Genomic DNA, 14307 nt, shown 5'->3' on the forward strand with positions numbered 1-14307 from the left:
GGTCTTAATATATCATAAGTAGGTGTGCAAATATATATCTATTTGTGGCCTGAAGTTTATCAGCTAATTTGTATGCAAGCTTTCATGAATATTTGTTTTCACTTTTAGTTGCCTAAAAGCTGTGATGAATCTGACACCATGTTCATTACCACTATGATATGCCATGCACATAGCAAAAATAGAAGATATTTTTTTCTCCTTGCTATACTTTAAATTGGTACTTGCAGGACACATAAATGAATATAAGTTCCTTAGTGATTATATGAACAAGCCTCAAATGCAATAAATCAGATGTAGCAAAAACTGCAGAAGTAGTTTTCCCTGTTGAGTCTCCTTATTTAGGTCATCTAAGCACTGTTAATATATCAATCAACTCTTTTACCTACTTAATTGAGTCAGTGCCAATGCACTGTGTAGACCATATGCATAGCTCTTTAAAGTTGCTATTCCTCAATTATGTAACTGTACTAATTTTATTAATATATTCTGTGGAGAATCTGAAAATCCAAGATTACTGTAACATCAATATTTTACCATCACCAGATTGCTGAAGATCTATATATTTAAATAAAGTCCATGAACTTTAGTAAGACCAAGTATTTTTTCTTCCTCTGCTGCACATCTTTTTGATTGATAATTCAGACATTTGGGCATTGCAAGCAAGCTAAAAACTCTGCTTCTGCAAAAGGGGATTGCATGTCACTTCACAAATACGAATATAATAGACAATGAGGAGGGCAGAAGGAAGCACGAGGACACTGTCCAGCAAACCATTCCTTTTCTGCAACAGCAGAATTTGAGTGATGGGATCTCTGTCCAATCTTAGGTTCCAAAGTACGATGTAACTACCACTCAAGTGCACTGGCAGGCAGTTCTTCAGTGATTTAACTCTGTTATTTACAATGCTGTTGAACTCTGTCTTACCCAGCAAATAAGTGCAATGCTATACCTGATTACAATTAAATGTATATTAGTGGTTGGCAGATCAGGGCCAGGACATACAGCATACAAACATAATACTTGCTGTCACTATTTACAATAAATTTATCTTATCTTTTATTAGGGTTTGTTTTGCTTTGGTTTTTTACTTATGTTTTCAAATTTTTTAGTTGGTTCATGGCTCTCCTGCAGTTTCACTGCAGGGAGGTTTGTGTTGTCAGGTTTGGAAGGATGAGTATTAGTTTGACAAGTCACCCCTCAGGTCTCTTGGTACTTCCTTATTTTCCATGTGTCGTGAGTTAGATGTTTTGAAGATTAATTTTAAACAAAGCAGCATATTTAATTTCCCTTCAGGAGCAGAGAATTTATTTTAAAGAAAGCTCTAATTCTCCTCATCAAAACCTGTGCAATCCCTTTCCTTTTTCTATAGCTAGTTAGCTGATCTAGCTGCAGGATTTTCCCAATTTCAAGGTAAGTTTTTTTCATTGCAACTGTGTGGATTTTAGCATAACTGTGAAGGTCTCTCAATATTGAAAAACCAACTTGCTTTCTTTACTGGTATGTGTATTGTAAAATTATTCTTTTGCATTGCTATTATTACTGAAGTGAATTATTTTTACATGAAAGAAGAGAAGTGCAGTGTAAATTTTCCTATCTGAGGATTAAGTGGCACTGGGATAGTTTTATGATTGCTGTAATTAAGGGTGAATTTAATGATTTCCATTTTAATGTATCTCCATGTTGACTAACAGAGGCTTTCCTTTAGTGTTGACTTTAGTATGGGAGTTTTAAGATGAAATCTAAAAAAATAGAAAAAGCTGTGGGCAAAGGGCAAAAAAGATTATTTTTTAGGGTTTTTTTAGGAGGAAAGTGGACTGTAACAATAACTTGCCGGGACTGTAGCACAAACAATGGGTTAGGTAAGGCAAGAATAGAAAACTGGAACAAGAACAGGAAGTGCAAAGATGAAAACTATTAAGGAGAATGTCTCATTTCAGGTGCTATCTCTCTGATTGGCGTGGCTTCCTAAAGTAGCTGCTCATTGTTTGGTATTCTGGATCTTCTTTAGACCTGCTTGTACTGCAGGGGCACAGATCTGTAATTCTGAGCAAGTCGGGTTGTCTGTAATTCCTCCTCTGATTCCCTCATTGCTATGTACAAGCTGTATGTATGGTTGTTATCTATATTCCAGTGGCACAGTTCTGTGCTTTCTGCCCCGGATCACCACTTGCAGCCAGAGGTGTGCAGGCATTGCTTTGGGTCTGTCATTCCCAGCCGCCGTGCCTGCCTTCTGCTGAGCCGGAGGAAGGGAGTAGGCTCAGCTGCTTCATTCTCTGAGTGTTATTCACAGAAGCTCAGGGGAAGAAAGGTCTCTCCTTTCCAAGTGTCTCAATAAGGATTTTTTGTTCATGTTTTCAAGATAACGGCATACCTAAAAGTTTTGTTTTATTTGTTCTAGGTGGTTTGTTTCTCTCTCCTTAGGGACATACAGGACAATTTCTCTGGCAACTTTCTTGACTTTCAAATGCCTTATCTATCTGTTTTTAAGTGTTTCCCGCTCTTTCTTTCATTTTCAGAGATACATTTTCATCCTTCAGTGTCATCTCTGATGGCTTACTTTGTTCATTCTCAGGATAAACCTTTGGGGTGGAGGCAGCTTTCTTTGTCCTTTGCTTAAGCCATGCCAGGTGCTTTTGCTTGTATGAATTTTTATTATTGCAGTGGCATGGTCCTTCAGGGAGTTTTTACAATTTTTTTTAGTGAAGTTCTGGTGACGTTAGCAGGTGTGTCTCCACTTACAGTGATGTTTGGGCAGTTTGCACTTTCCTTCCTTCGTGAAGGATATTACCTTCTCATACTTTTCTCCAGAAAATCAAAGAAATATTTTTTCAACACTGATTTCCTTGTGAGGGAGAGGGAATAGGTTGCAAACAACACTTTTTTTTTAATTGTAGAATTAGACAACAAGAGCTGAAAATACTTCATAAGAGAAAAAGAGGCCCTTAAAATTTCCCTCTGTCCCTGGAGGTTTATGTGGTTTCTATAAATACTTAATTTCTTTGCGTTGCTTCAGATATTTGACACTTAAAAGTCAGGGAAGAGCCCAGATTCGTGTGAGATGTTCTCATTAATTATTCCATGGAAGGATATTTATACTTTTTCTTACAAACTTTGTTTGTATTCCACACATAACAGGAGTGGAAAGTTTGGAAGCTTTTAAGTGGTTCAAAGATACTACTGCTGCCTTTGACCAAATAACTGCCTTAGAGTTTTTGAAAAAACATGTGTTTGTGTTTCTTCTTTGTTGTCTTATGATGCTGTTTAAAAATTGTGATTTTGCTCTTCCAGTGACTGTTTTTCAGATATTGTTAATGAATTTTATGGGACTGATTCTTGTGTGTCAGAGTCAGGAATAATGCAGTGAAAGTCCATGAATTAATAGCAGTTTAAAATTATGTATGTGCTAAACCCATAGAAGTAGTGGGCATGTTTAATTATCCACCTGAAATCATCAAGCAAAAGATGCATCTCATACTGGTTTGTAAATTTCACAGGGTGTATTTTATCTCTATAATGTACATAAAAGATGTCCTAGAGAAAGAAAATTGATTAGGAAATTCTGGAGTGCTAGGATTATTTCAAAGCAGTGAGATTCTTTTTTATTTTTTTCTGTAAGAACCTCAGTACTTAGTAGTATTATCCATTTCTGCCAATTGCATCAGATGGGAACATCTCATCATCTCACATTGTTGTAAAATTTAACACAGAAAAAGCAGTTTAGTTCAAGCCATATCAAGATATCCATCCCTTACCCTTAGGCTCATTCCAGTCACCATCTGAGGATGCTCATCCTCACTTTTCCATCGTGGACCCAGAGCTCCTTTTCTCAACTGGCAGTGGCACCAGTAGCTGACAAAGCTCAGACATATTTACTCCCACTTGGCACACTCCTCTTTGCCTGGCTTCTTGCACAGCTCTTAGTCTGATTGAAACAAACATGATCACTGAGATAAGTCTGGATATATTTGATTATTTGGCTGCTGCTTCAGAAATGAAGATTGTTACTGACTCACCGAACAAGACAGGTGCTATTTACAGAGTGGAGAAGCTGCTCTGCAAACCCAAGTCTGTGACTGAGCAAGCAGCAAGGAAATCCTCTCCTTTGCCCTCTCCAAACCCGGACTTTGGCTGTACAGCTAGCTTCTTAGGTTTGCATTTGAAAGGCAGAGCAGGCAATCTGCTGCACGACTGATGTACTGATTAGCCCTCAACCCTTTTGCTGTTTGCCTGCACTGAATTGTTTTTCTGCTGGCAGACACACAGAGTTCAGCATCAGATTTTGACACACATGCTGCTGTCCCGACGGATTCACAGAGCGGGCTGTGTTGCAGCTGCTGCATTTTCCACCAGTTAAATTGACAGTTACCTACTGTGTGGAGTTGCTAGGAGAAGGTGAACAGTCATCATTACAGCATATTCCTTCAATAACCTGTAGCGCTCTCTGATTTCTCTTCTGCAGGGATTTATATATGTCTTTGCTGCAGACTTAGCATTTGTACAGTCATATTTTTTTTGAGAGGCTGCTAGATATTTATTCACTAAGAAACAATTCAGGATCAACTAAAGAGAGGAAAGCTCTGGCATTCGAACATATACTCTTTTTGTAGGGTGATGTGGCTGATACTGGCTTCTACCATCTGCTTTCCTATTGCAGCCTGTTTCTCCAACCTGCAGAGCAGAAACCAGCCTTTCTTTCCTTCTGGATTGTTAAAGCCATTCACATTTATCCTTCATGGCAATGAATCATAGTCCGTTTTAAGGAATCTTTTGTGCCGCTGTGTGTATTCCTACAGCAGGAAAAGTGCATGAGAAAGGAGCTTGAGCAGCCAGTAGTATAGTAGCTGGCTCACCCGTATGGATTAGACTCGTGAGGTCAGAGGAGCTGTGTGTACTTGCTCTGTGCTTGGGGGGGAAGAGTGGATTTGTCTGTCAGTGAATAGCAATTCAGGCAGGATCGTCCCTCAGCTGTTGTAATTCTGATGTGTTTTGATATGACAGCAGCTACTGTCTAACATGCGTGGATCTTCTGAAATTTGTAGTGGACTAAAGACTGCTTTTACTTGCTGCTGAGCCTGACTGTAACTGTATCGCTGTAGGACAATAACGATGGGGGCTCGAGCGACTGAAACAACTCGGGAACTGGAAAGCGCCTCTGCAAAGTATCAAATAGGAGGACATGCAGAGAAAATGTGGCAACGGCTCAAAGGAATGTGAGTAGCTTTTCTCCTTGGCTTTTGTTCTGTTCCTTGGGAAAGATAGTTTTCTTCTGTTTGTTAAAATGACCAATTAGCAAATGGGAGAGTTATTTTTAAGCGATGAAGAGTATTTGCTCTCATAATACAGTACATCGTTCTCATTTACAATGGTACTTAGAATTAATGTCAGACTGTATAAGGTTCAGCCACCTCATTTAAAAGATGTATAACTAATGAGAGTTATTATCCAAGTTAAAATGCAGGTAAGTCCTTTCAGGTTAACACTTCCATAGCTCTGATATGATTTTGTAAATGTTATCTTCAGAATCAGCATTTCTGGAGCTGTTTCATCATTCCTGTCAGTATGTATGGGTAAGTAAATTACTGCAATTCTATAGGAAGTATTGGTACCTTGCCTTTTGAGAGTACCAGTAAAGAAGTCCATATTAAAAGGTGCTTAGCTATTAGAAGGTTGCTGTGTCTCTGGTTTTTTGTCAATTATTTTGGTGTTCACTAATGCTAGAAACTGATTGAAGGACTATTTGAAGGGACCACTTATGCACCTGCTGTGTCTAATCCACTCCTCTCAAATGCAGTTTTCACTGTAGACTTTTGAATCAGTAAATAAATATCTGCAGGCTATTGGAGAGAAACTCTGTCAAACTAGTGTATCCTAAATCCCTCAAACTTCGACACCTTCTTTTAGGTATTTGCCTGATTTTTGCTCTGAAAGCTGATGTTAGGATGTTACAAATAAATACATGTTACATTTGTTGCTTTGGAAGCAAGGAAATGGCACTCCTATTTTTACTGGAAAGATTTGAAATACTGGGTTTCTAAAGGTATTCCACAGATGCTATATAGTGCCTCTGCTGCTGAAGGTAAACAGGTTATTTACAGTGCCGAGGATTATGATGCATTGGCTATGGCACTGCTCGTTTCCCCCCGTGCATTGGGTAGAAATTCAAAGTGGCTGTGTGGAAGGGGGTTTCCACCATCTCCTCTCTTTCAAGAGGAATTGGTTTGCTTCATTGGAAAGTCACTTTTCAGTTATGGCCAGGAGTTTATCATGTCTTCTCTGTGATATGCTTTTGAATATTTTCTCACACTTTGGGAACAATTTTTCCACTAGAAACCCCAAAATGCACAAAGCAGAGCAAATATTTTGATCATTTGCTGATGCCACACATTTTGCCTTTGAGTTTCCCCTGCTGGAGACCTCCATCAGTTTGTGCAGATTTCCATTTGTGTAGGGTCTAAGCTACTGCATTTTTTTGTTCTGTAAGTTCTCTGTTATCACTGGACTCTTGAGTTGAAACATTTCCTTTCAGCTGCCTCTGGGATGGTAGCATTAAACTAATGTAATAACTAAACTACACTAATGTAAATAACTAAACATTAATGACACTCAGTATAAGAGCTTCAGGAAATAAGGTTCATGCATTAGAAGTAGTTAAAACAATATATGCAGCCCTACAGCCATAGTCTGTCTTCTGTATGGTAAGTAAAAATCCAACTCTATTTCTTTACATTGCAATTGCAGCAATGCTGCAATCAAAGACATTATCTGGCAGAGAAGATAGTAATTTGAATTTCATAACTTTATCCCTAGCATTGGTACTGATTTTATTGGTACCTGAGTGGGTAAAACACAAGTATGCTGAAACAAGACTTAGTTGGGAAAATGAGTAGTGTATGTTTCTGTCTTGACTGTAGCTTCTGGTCTTTGAATTAAATATTTTCAGTATGCAGACTGAAAGCTTCTAATGTTTTGTACTTCATGGAAAGAGAAAAAAAACAAATAATGAGGGACTGCTAAATAATTTACATAATACTGTGGCTTTTATAATTCTTTGTTGTGCAGAAGAGTAAAAACAAAAGCCATTCAAGCCACTGCAGGAATTCCAGCTGCCTGACTGAAGGGGAGTGTTGTACACCTTCCACTTCAGAAGACACCTTGTCACAGCCCGGCCAGGGGAGACTCCTCAGGCCATTTAATGCTACTGATTACACCTTTTCTCCCTCAATCTTTTATTCTCTATTGGATGGAATCTTACTATGGACAGTAACTAAATCTCTAGCTTAAATGTATTTTGGTGTCAAGAGGACTAGAAGATCTGCTACCTAGGAGAGTTTGTCTTCACATGCTGATAGAGCATGGTAGGGAGCTCAGAAAGAGAAGCAGTTCTTTAAAGAATTTTGGTTCAGAAAGCAGAAAACCAGACATGAAGAAGAGCTCTTTGTGCTTACTGACCTTGCAGGGTTTGGTATTCTCCTTCTTCTGCAGGTAGACTTGACTTAATTCTGTGGTGTTCCTCATTGTGTGAAACTGTCTGTTTGTGGTATATGTTGTCTGTCTGACAATTCACTCAATGTTAACACAGCACTGTCAGACATCTCCTGCCATCTTATTTTATTTTGCAGGTAGACATCTTCTTTACGAGTAGCTTCTTGTATCCCTCTCACTGTCAAACATAATATTAGGGGTGGGTTCCATTTCTGAGCCTTAAATTCATTAGTGAAAAAAATGGTTTTCATAGACAAGCATATTTGCTAGAACTGTCTCTAAGAAACCAGAAAATCTCTGAAAGGAAAAATTTAAAATCCAAGGTCCCAAGAGTTTGGGAAATTGGAGTTCACATGTGGCTAGTATAGGCTAGTTTATGAAATTTTTACTAATTTAAAGAGAATATGTGTTATTGCTGTCACTGGTTAAAACTAATTTGTGCTACTTTGGATGGCAAAAGGGATCTGAAGAAAAGCATAAGCTTCTTTCCTTACCTTCTTCCCTTTCGTTTCCACCATATCCAACATAATAGACCCCAACTGCTGCAGAAAGGAGAGTCTAAACTTTTAGACACTAAAAGGGATGTACTTGTAGACCCAGTTTGTTGATCCTGCAATGCTGCAGTGACAAACTGCACGCATACACATTTTGTAGAGACAAAAGGGGCATTAGTCATTGATTTGAGGAAATTTGGCTTGATGTCAAGGAAAGTAGAGAAATGGCTTCCTCCTCAATGCTGAATTATCAGAAGAGAGAATTCTTTTAAAGGCATCAAATAGAATCCAGATTAGCAGCCTCTTGGGCCAAAAGGTACCAGAACACCCAGTCATTTTTTCACTAAGTCTGTGGATACTGGTGTAAGAGCTATAGAACAGCTTCCAGAACCAGATATGACAAAGAGGTCTTTCCGTTCTTTTTCCAGGTTTCTTGTTCCAATTTTGTTTTATACAGTATTTGATGTTTGTGTTTACTTATTGCCCGTTTTTCTATGCTCTATTTGCCTAAACTGTGATAGTTTAGTAAAGGTTAACTGAAGAGATTATCATTATCAAAAATTAACATATTATGATATAAAGATTTATAAGTTTGTAAGTACTGAACAAATGAAAAGAGAAGAGGTAGAATTACAGGTGGATAACTATGATAAAAAATAGCAGGACAGATTGTCACTTACTGCTAGCTACATGAGGAACAAATGGATATATATATTTCAAGTAGTTCTTACTTGTAATTTGACCTATTTTTACTTTTTTTTTTTAATGTGAAAACTTTTCTTTAAAGGAAAATCATAAACTCTTAAAAGTCATCCAAATAACAAATATGTCTAAGAGGACTTTAAGCAAAACTAAAGTTGATTTCAGAAATGCTCTGAACAGAAAATTGAGGAAATTATATAATGAGATGTCTGTTGATTGATATGTGTTTTGTTAGTGCTATAATTACAGTAAGAATAGTTTAATTATAAATTGTGAACAGCTTTTTTTGATTCTAAAACCAAAGTCTGTTTCTGCACCTGAGTAGTCAGGTAAACAACTTATAATTACAATTTTGTAGCTTATAAATATGTATCTAATTAAATGTATAATATGAAAAATTTTAGAATTTTCAATAAGTCTAGATATTTTAGCTACTTAGTATTAGCAATTTAGAGAACTCTTTAACTAGTCATATTAGAATACTGATATTTTTGCTTATTAGAAAGGTATTATCATGTACAGGAGGTATAGAATTAATTTTCAGGTTCATACTAATTTTTTTCTGCAATTTCTGGCATGTTCCAGTGCTGTTGATGGATTAGAGTAAATGCTAATCCTCCAATTTACTGTGGGTAGGTGAATATTGCTGTGCTCATAGAAAGCTCTACTAGGAATGATTACAGATTTAAGAAGTGGTGCACAAACCATAATTTGCCTATGATATCAGTAAGAACAGTAGCAGCACGTCTTTACAGGTCTCATGGTCTGCAAATAATACAATAAAATATTGAAATTCCCTATTAGAGCTTTAAATGAACATGTACATACACCCCTGACATATGTGTCCAATTGAGTTAAGTATTGTATCTTAGTGCAATGTGAAAGAGATTAAAGATAACAATTTATGAATCTGACTGCTAAACTGCAATTAAATGACGTCTCAAACTTCTATATTCTGTATTTTTGTTTAGCTTAGACTTCTGACTCTATTTATGCTACATCCAACACTTTTAAAATTTCCTGAGGTATGCTTACTGTGACTATTTACCTTATAAGTGTTCTGTTCAGATCTCTGCCTAGAAAGAGGTTGTATATAGTTGACTGCACAAATAATTACTTTCCTCCTATTTTGAACTCCTGTCAGCTCCTTGTGCAGGGGGCCTTGTTTGTTTGCCCTGCAGACTGGTGAATTATTATAAACATTTCTTTCAAAAACTTCATTCTCCAGTTTAGCTGTTGCATGTTGAAGCTTGCCACAGTTCCTGAGAGCTAATGGTCAAAAACTCAGAATTCATACTGCCCTCCCCCATATAACTCCCAGATTCTGCTCCACCTCCATAACGGAGCGAAGTCAAAATACCTGTATAGGAGAGAAAAAAAGCCTTTTCTCTTGCTAATTATATAGAGTTAGAAAAATGCAAGTGCCTAAATACTGAAATTACATAGTTACCAGTGGAAGTTGAAATAAAAATAGGCATTCATTTCATACTTTTGAAAGGCAAACATAACCTCAGGTTTATCAAAATTGCATCTGACAATTTTCCTGTAAGATGTCAAAATAATCATTTAGGAGTGAACCCATTTAGTACAGTTCCAATTTGTTTGTGTTTGCCATCAGATCTGGTTTACTTTTGGTATCATCTCTGGAGGAGGACTAGAACAAAAGCATTGCAATTATTTCTGCTGCCATTCACTGGAGACTATTTCACAACTAGGACTGCAAAAAAAGGTTTGAGATCTACTATGGAAGAGAGTCCTACACTGCTTCTGTATTGTTGTATCTAACCTGTAAGTTTTACTTTTGTCAACGCCCCCGCCTCCCAAGACATCCAGAGCCTTCCAAAAGGAAGGAAAATTAACCAACCCATCAACCCACCAAGGACCAAATGGGCTAAGCTTGATGCACAGACTGCAGAGTGATGGAGTACTTTACTCATTCTCTGGTGACAGCAGGTATTTGGTAGCATTTTTGTTTTTCCTTTACTGCCTTCCCGTACAATTTCATGATGTACTTGAGGTCATCAATGCAATTTATGGAACTTTTAAAACAAGGCCTCGTAAAGAGGAGCTATAGAGGCAGTCAGAACTTACTATGAAGTCAATCCTTTAATTTTGCCAGGGAGGTGGGGAAAACTGAGCAGTTGTGACTAAAAGAAGAGATAACTGCACTCTGCTGTGGTTAAGGGAAGCTAAACAGAAATTGAGTACATCAGTTATAAAGTTACAGCTGACAATGAAATGACTCAGTTTTCACAGTCCATAAAGCTTTGCAATTAGTCAGGCAGTGTTGCAGACTGCCAGACTTCTCCCCGACCTCTTTTAGAAAACTGCTTAGACTTGTAAAGAACTACATTCAGTTTCTGTTAAAGGATGCTGCTGGTTACAGCACAGTCATAGACACATTTCCTGAACACATATATGCAAGGCATAGTGGTCTTAAAGAACTATGTGACTTGTTCCTTAAAGTTTGTGGGATGCTGACTGTTTGCCAGCATATGTAATTTCATAAGTGAAGTCAAATACCGTTAAAATGACATTGCATTTATTCCTGTGGATTCTGCTGGAAAAGTGATTTCTAGAGAGATTTTCTGTGAGCTGAGGGAGTTTGTCGGATGCAGGGTCCCTAAAAAATGACCTTTTCCAGGAGCCATCATGGATTAAGTTGTTCCCCATGACTCATTCGTGCCTCCTAATTCTCATTGCTGCCTCCATGCTCGCTCTTAGCTGTTTCAGGATGACTGGTTTTGATGCCATTTCTTCTATGGAAAAAACCAACAATAAGTTTTTTTCTTCCCCTACTATAAATTTAAACCTCATCAGTTCCTAGGTTGGATTCCTTCTGTGTTTTAATACCTAGTTGCATCCTTAAAAAGGAGGAAGTTGTCTGAGGATGGGACTACCTGAAGTGAAAGGAGAGGGTCCTGGTTCAGCAGCTCTCTAACGAAACAACTGTAGTCTTGAGTCTGTCATGTTTTAAGTCCTTGATTCTGGGATACTGTAAATCCAACATTAGGGTACCTAGTATTGTATCAAAACATGACAAAAAATGTTGATCCAATATGAACTTTTGAGGGTTCAATTTTGTTCCAATATTCTTGAAAAGTTAACTTGGAAATAGCAAGTTTTATGAAGATCAAGTACTACCCATGTCAGTCCAGCTTTATGGTGCTTCTGTAGCCTATAGAAAGCTGGCCTGAAAGAAGGCCAATCTAAACACCCGTGTGGTGTACTTTGGCTAATTCAAGACCATTGTAATCATGTATTGGCACCCCAGCTGAATCAGTTAAGCACTGCTAGGTAATCTATAACTAGCAGTTACAGAACTGTAATCTAATCCCCCAGGCCTATTGTTTGCCTTTGCTGTATAAAGCTCGTGTTCACCACTGGCAATACTTTGGGTGTCTGCAAATCGGAAAAATGGTGAAAAGTGCTTTATTAAAACTGTTTTTCTTCTTGATGTGAATGCCCTGAGAATGAGTACTCATGAGCTACCATTGTGCTGTTGTGGTCTGTACCCGAAGCTGGACCGTAATGAGATTTACTATGGGTTCTTCTGAATGAGTATGAGAAGTAATGCTCATCTGAGTCGGTGTCGTAAAATGACAAAAGGTATTCCTAAATTGCTTGTCTGTTTTATAATTTAGGCAAATACATTTGATTTTAGGCCTTCCAGAGAAACCACTATACCTTGCTGGAGAACACTAAAATGAGACGTATGTTAAAGCTTTGCTTTTTCCAGAATTAGTAGTTCTACAAATATCCCTCCGATGTTTAAAAAAGATTAAGAAAGAAAAGAGAAAAAGAAATGTGCTTTTTCTTGTCTTCTTCACTGATTTCATGGCTGATGCCTGATGGCACAAATAAATTTTTGTAATCATTATTATTTAGCATTTTTGTCTGATTTTGTTGCTATTTGTTTAGTGAGTTTTTTTGAATTAGAGACTGTTGAATTCCAGCAGTTCAACCTTCCAAGCATAATGTAGATATTATTTGAAGCAGTGTTATTTAACAGGGAGTGATCTAAAGGAAGATGTTTGTCTATGCAAGTGCTTATGCTCCATTATCTATTGTTTGACATTGGCTGCAGTTTGTTTGACCCAACCATTCTCCAGACTTTTGGCGCCCCCAGGAAAACAAGTAGCCTCCATAAATATTATACAGACATTTAATTGTTGTGAATTTCTCTGATAAATAGTGTTTGGAGGCAGTTACTTTTGAATCATTCACTGTTAGTATAATTTATGCCAGAAAGACACTAAGAAACCAAGTACTGGGTAGAATTTACTTCTTTCTTTAGTTCATCTACAATACTGAACTATTCTTCTGCCTGGAAAATTTGAAATTAAATTAATTTTTTTTCTTCTGTGTTGTCTGCAGAATTTATGGAAGAATTAATGTCTAACATTATGCTTAACTGCAGTTAAATGTTTCGTATTTTTATTTACTGTTTGTTTTGAATAGTTTATTTCTTCTTCTGTTTTGTTTTTATTTTGTGATAAAATAAAACAAAAATATCAAACACTACTTAGTCTAATTCAGTAGCTTTTTTTTTTCCTTTTTACTGGATGCTTGATGAAGGTTTGATTTTCTTTTCCTCTCAACGGAAGATTTTTATTAATATCACTGTATTTCCTAACCTCAGATATATTCACTTAAGATAACTGAGGCACCTGTTTGGCAGAGATGGCAAACATACCAGGCTCAGCTGGAGCTGCAAATTGTTGTCCCTTTTGGACAGTCCCTTTTTATCATCAGTGTGTTATTTTCTGATGTACAGGCAACTGCACTGCAAAAAGCATTACATCATTGGCACTAATTTCCATTAGGGTGGGCTGGAATGCAGAATTCCTGCTCTGAAGAAAACTAAATACATTTAAAAAACCCTTGAAAAAGGCCCCCAAGATTAAATACTCAGAAAAATGAGTATCCTGAAATTTCTTTTAAAAATTTTGAATAAATATTTCTTACTGAATTTTTCTACTTCCAATACCTTAAAGTGAGGTGCCAGCCACCTCATTATTTGAGAACCACTTGTCCTGGTCCCTGTGCTGCCAAAGATGACCTGGGAGCACAGCTCTGAGCAACACAGAGGAATAGTTGCCTATAGTCAGGAAATCTCCAAGATCGATAGAGTTTTATAAGCAAAGTAAGCTGTGCATGAAAATATGTTTCTCACAGAAAACTGCTAAAGTATCAGAGAAGGTTTATATTTCAGTAGCTACCGACACCTTCACCAACCATCATGTCAGTTAGTTTACAAAACAGGTTTATGAGATAGTCCTATAGCAGTTATGGCAGTAAGATGGAGGTAGCCTTCTTCCTGCCATATACTGCTGTGACAAGGAAACTCTATTTTAGTATTATATCTCTCTTGAACAGACATTATAAGTCTTCAATCTAAATAATTAGAACAAAGATGAGACTTCAAATTAATTTATCTTGAGTATTTTAAATTTATGTCTCCCTCTCTCCATGTAAAGAATTTCTTTTATGCTTTTAACTGTGGCCAATTATTATATGGCACTGGAAGTGCCATATAATAATGTTTTTTCCTGATGTCTCCATCACAGAGACTACTCAAACCTGTCTGTCTTGATTTATTGAGTGAAACAGTACACTTACCTCTAGA

The 14307-nt window shown here is 37.2% G+C and overlaps 1 protein-coding gene across 8 annotated transcripts in view; it reads left to right on the forward strand.

Annotated features, from left to right (window-relative positions):
- PDE1A (phosphodiesterase 1A) overlaps positions 1 to 14307 on the forward strand; it is a 206501-nt gene that overhangs the window by 49742 nt on the left and 142452 nt on the right. For 3 of the 8 annotated variants that reach the window (XR_001878058.1, XM_017835072.1, XM_017835061.1), the window contains exon 1: positions 4879 to 5210. Coding sequence is in view for 7 of the 8 variants with exons in the window: in XM_017835072.1 (XP_017690561.1) it covers positions 5107 to 5210 (104 nt within the window). In the remaining variant the exon portion in view is untranslated. The other 5 variants (XM_017835017.1, XM_017834998.1, XM_017834989.1 and 2 more) reach the window with 5 other exon arrangements.

The sequence above is a fragment of the Lepidothrix coronata genome, unplaced genomic scaffold, assembly GCF_001604755.1.
Source record: "Lepidothrix coronata isolate B3197 unplaced genomic scaffold, Lepidothrix_coronata-1.0 Scaffold7, whole genome shotgun sequence".
Classification (NCBI taxonomy): domain Eukaryota; kingdom Metazoa; phylum Chordata; class Aves; order Passeriformes; family Pipridae; genus Lepidothrix; species Lepidothrix coronata.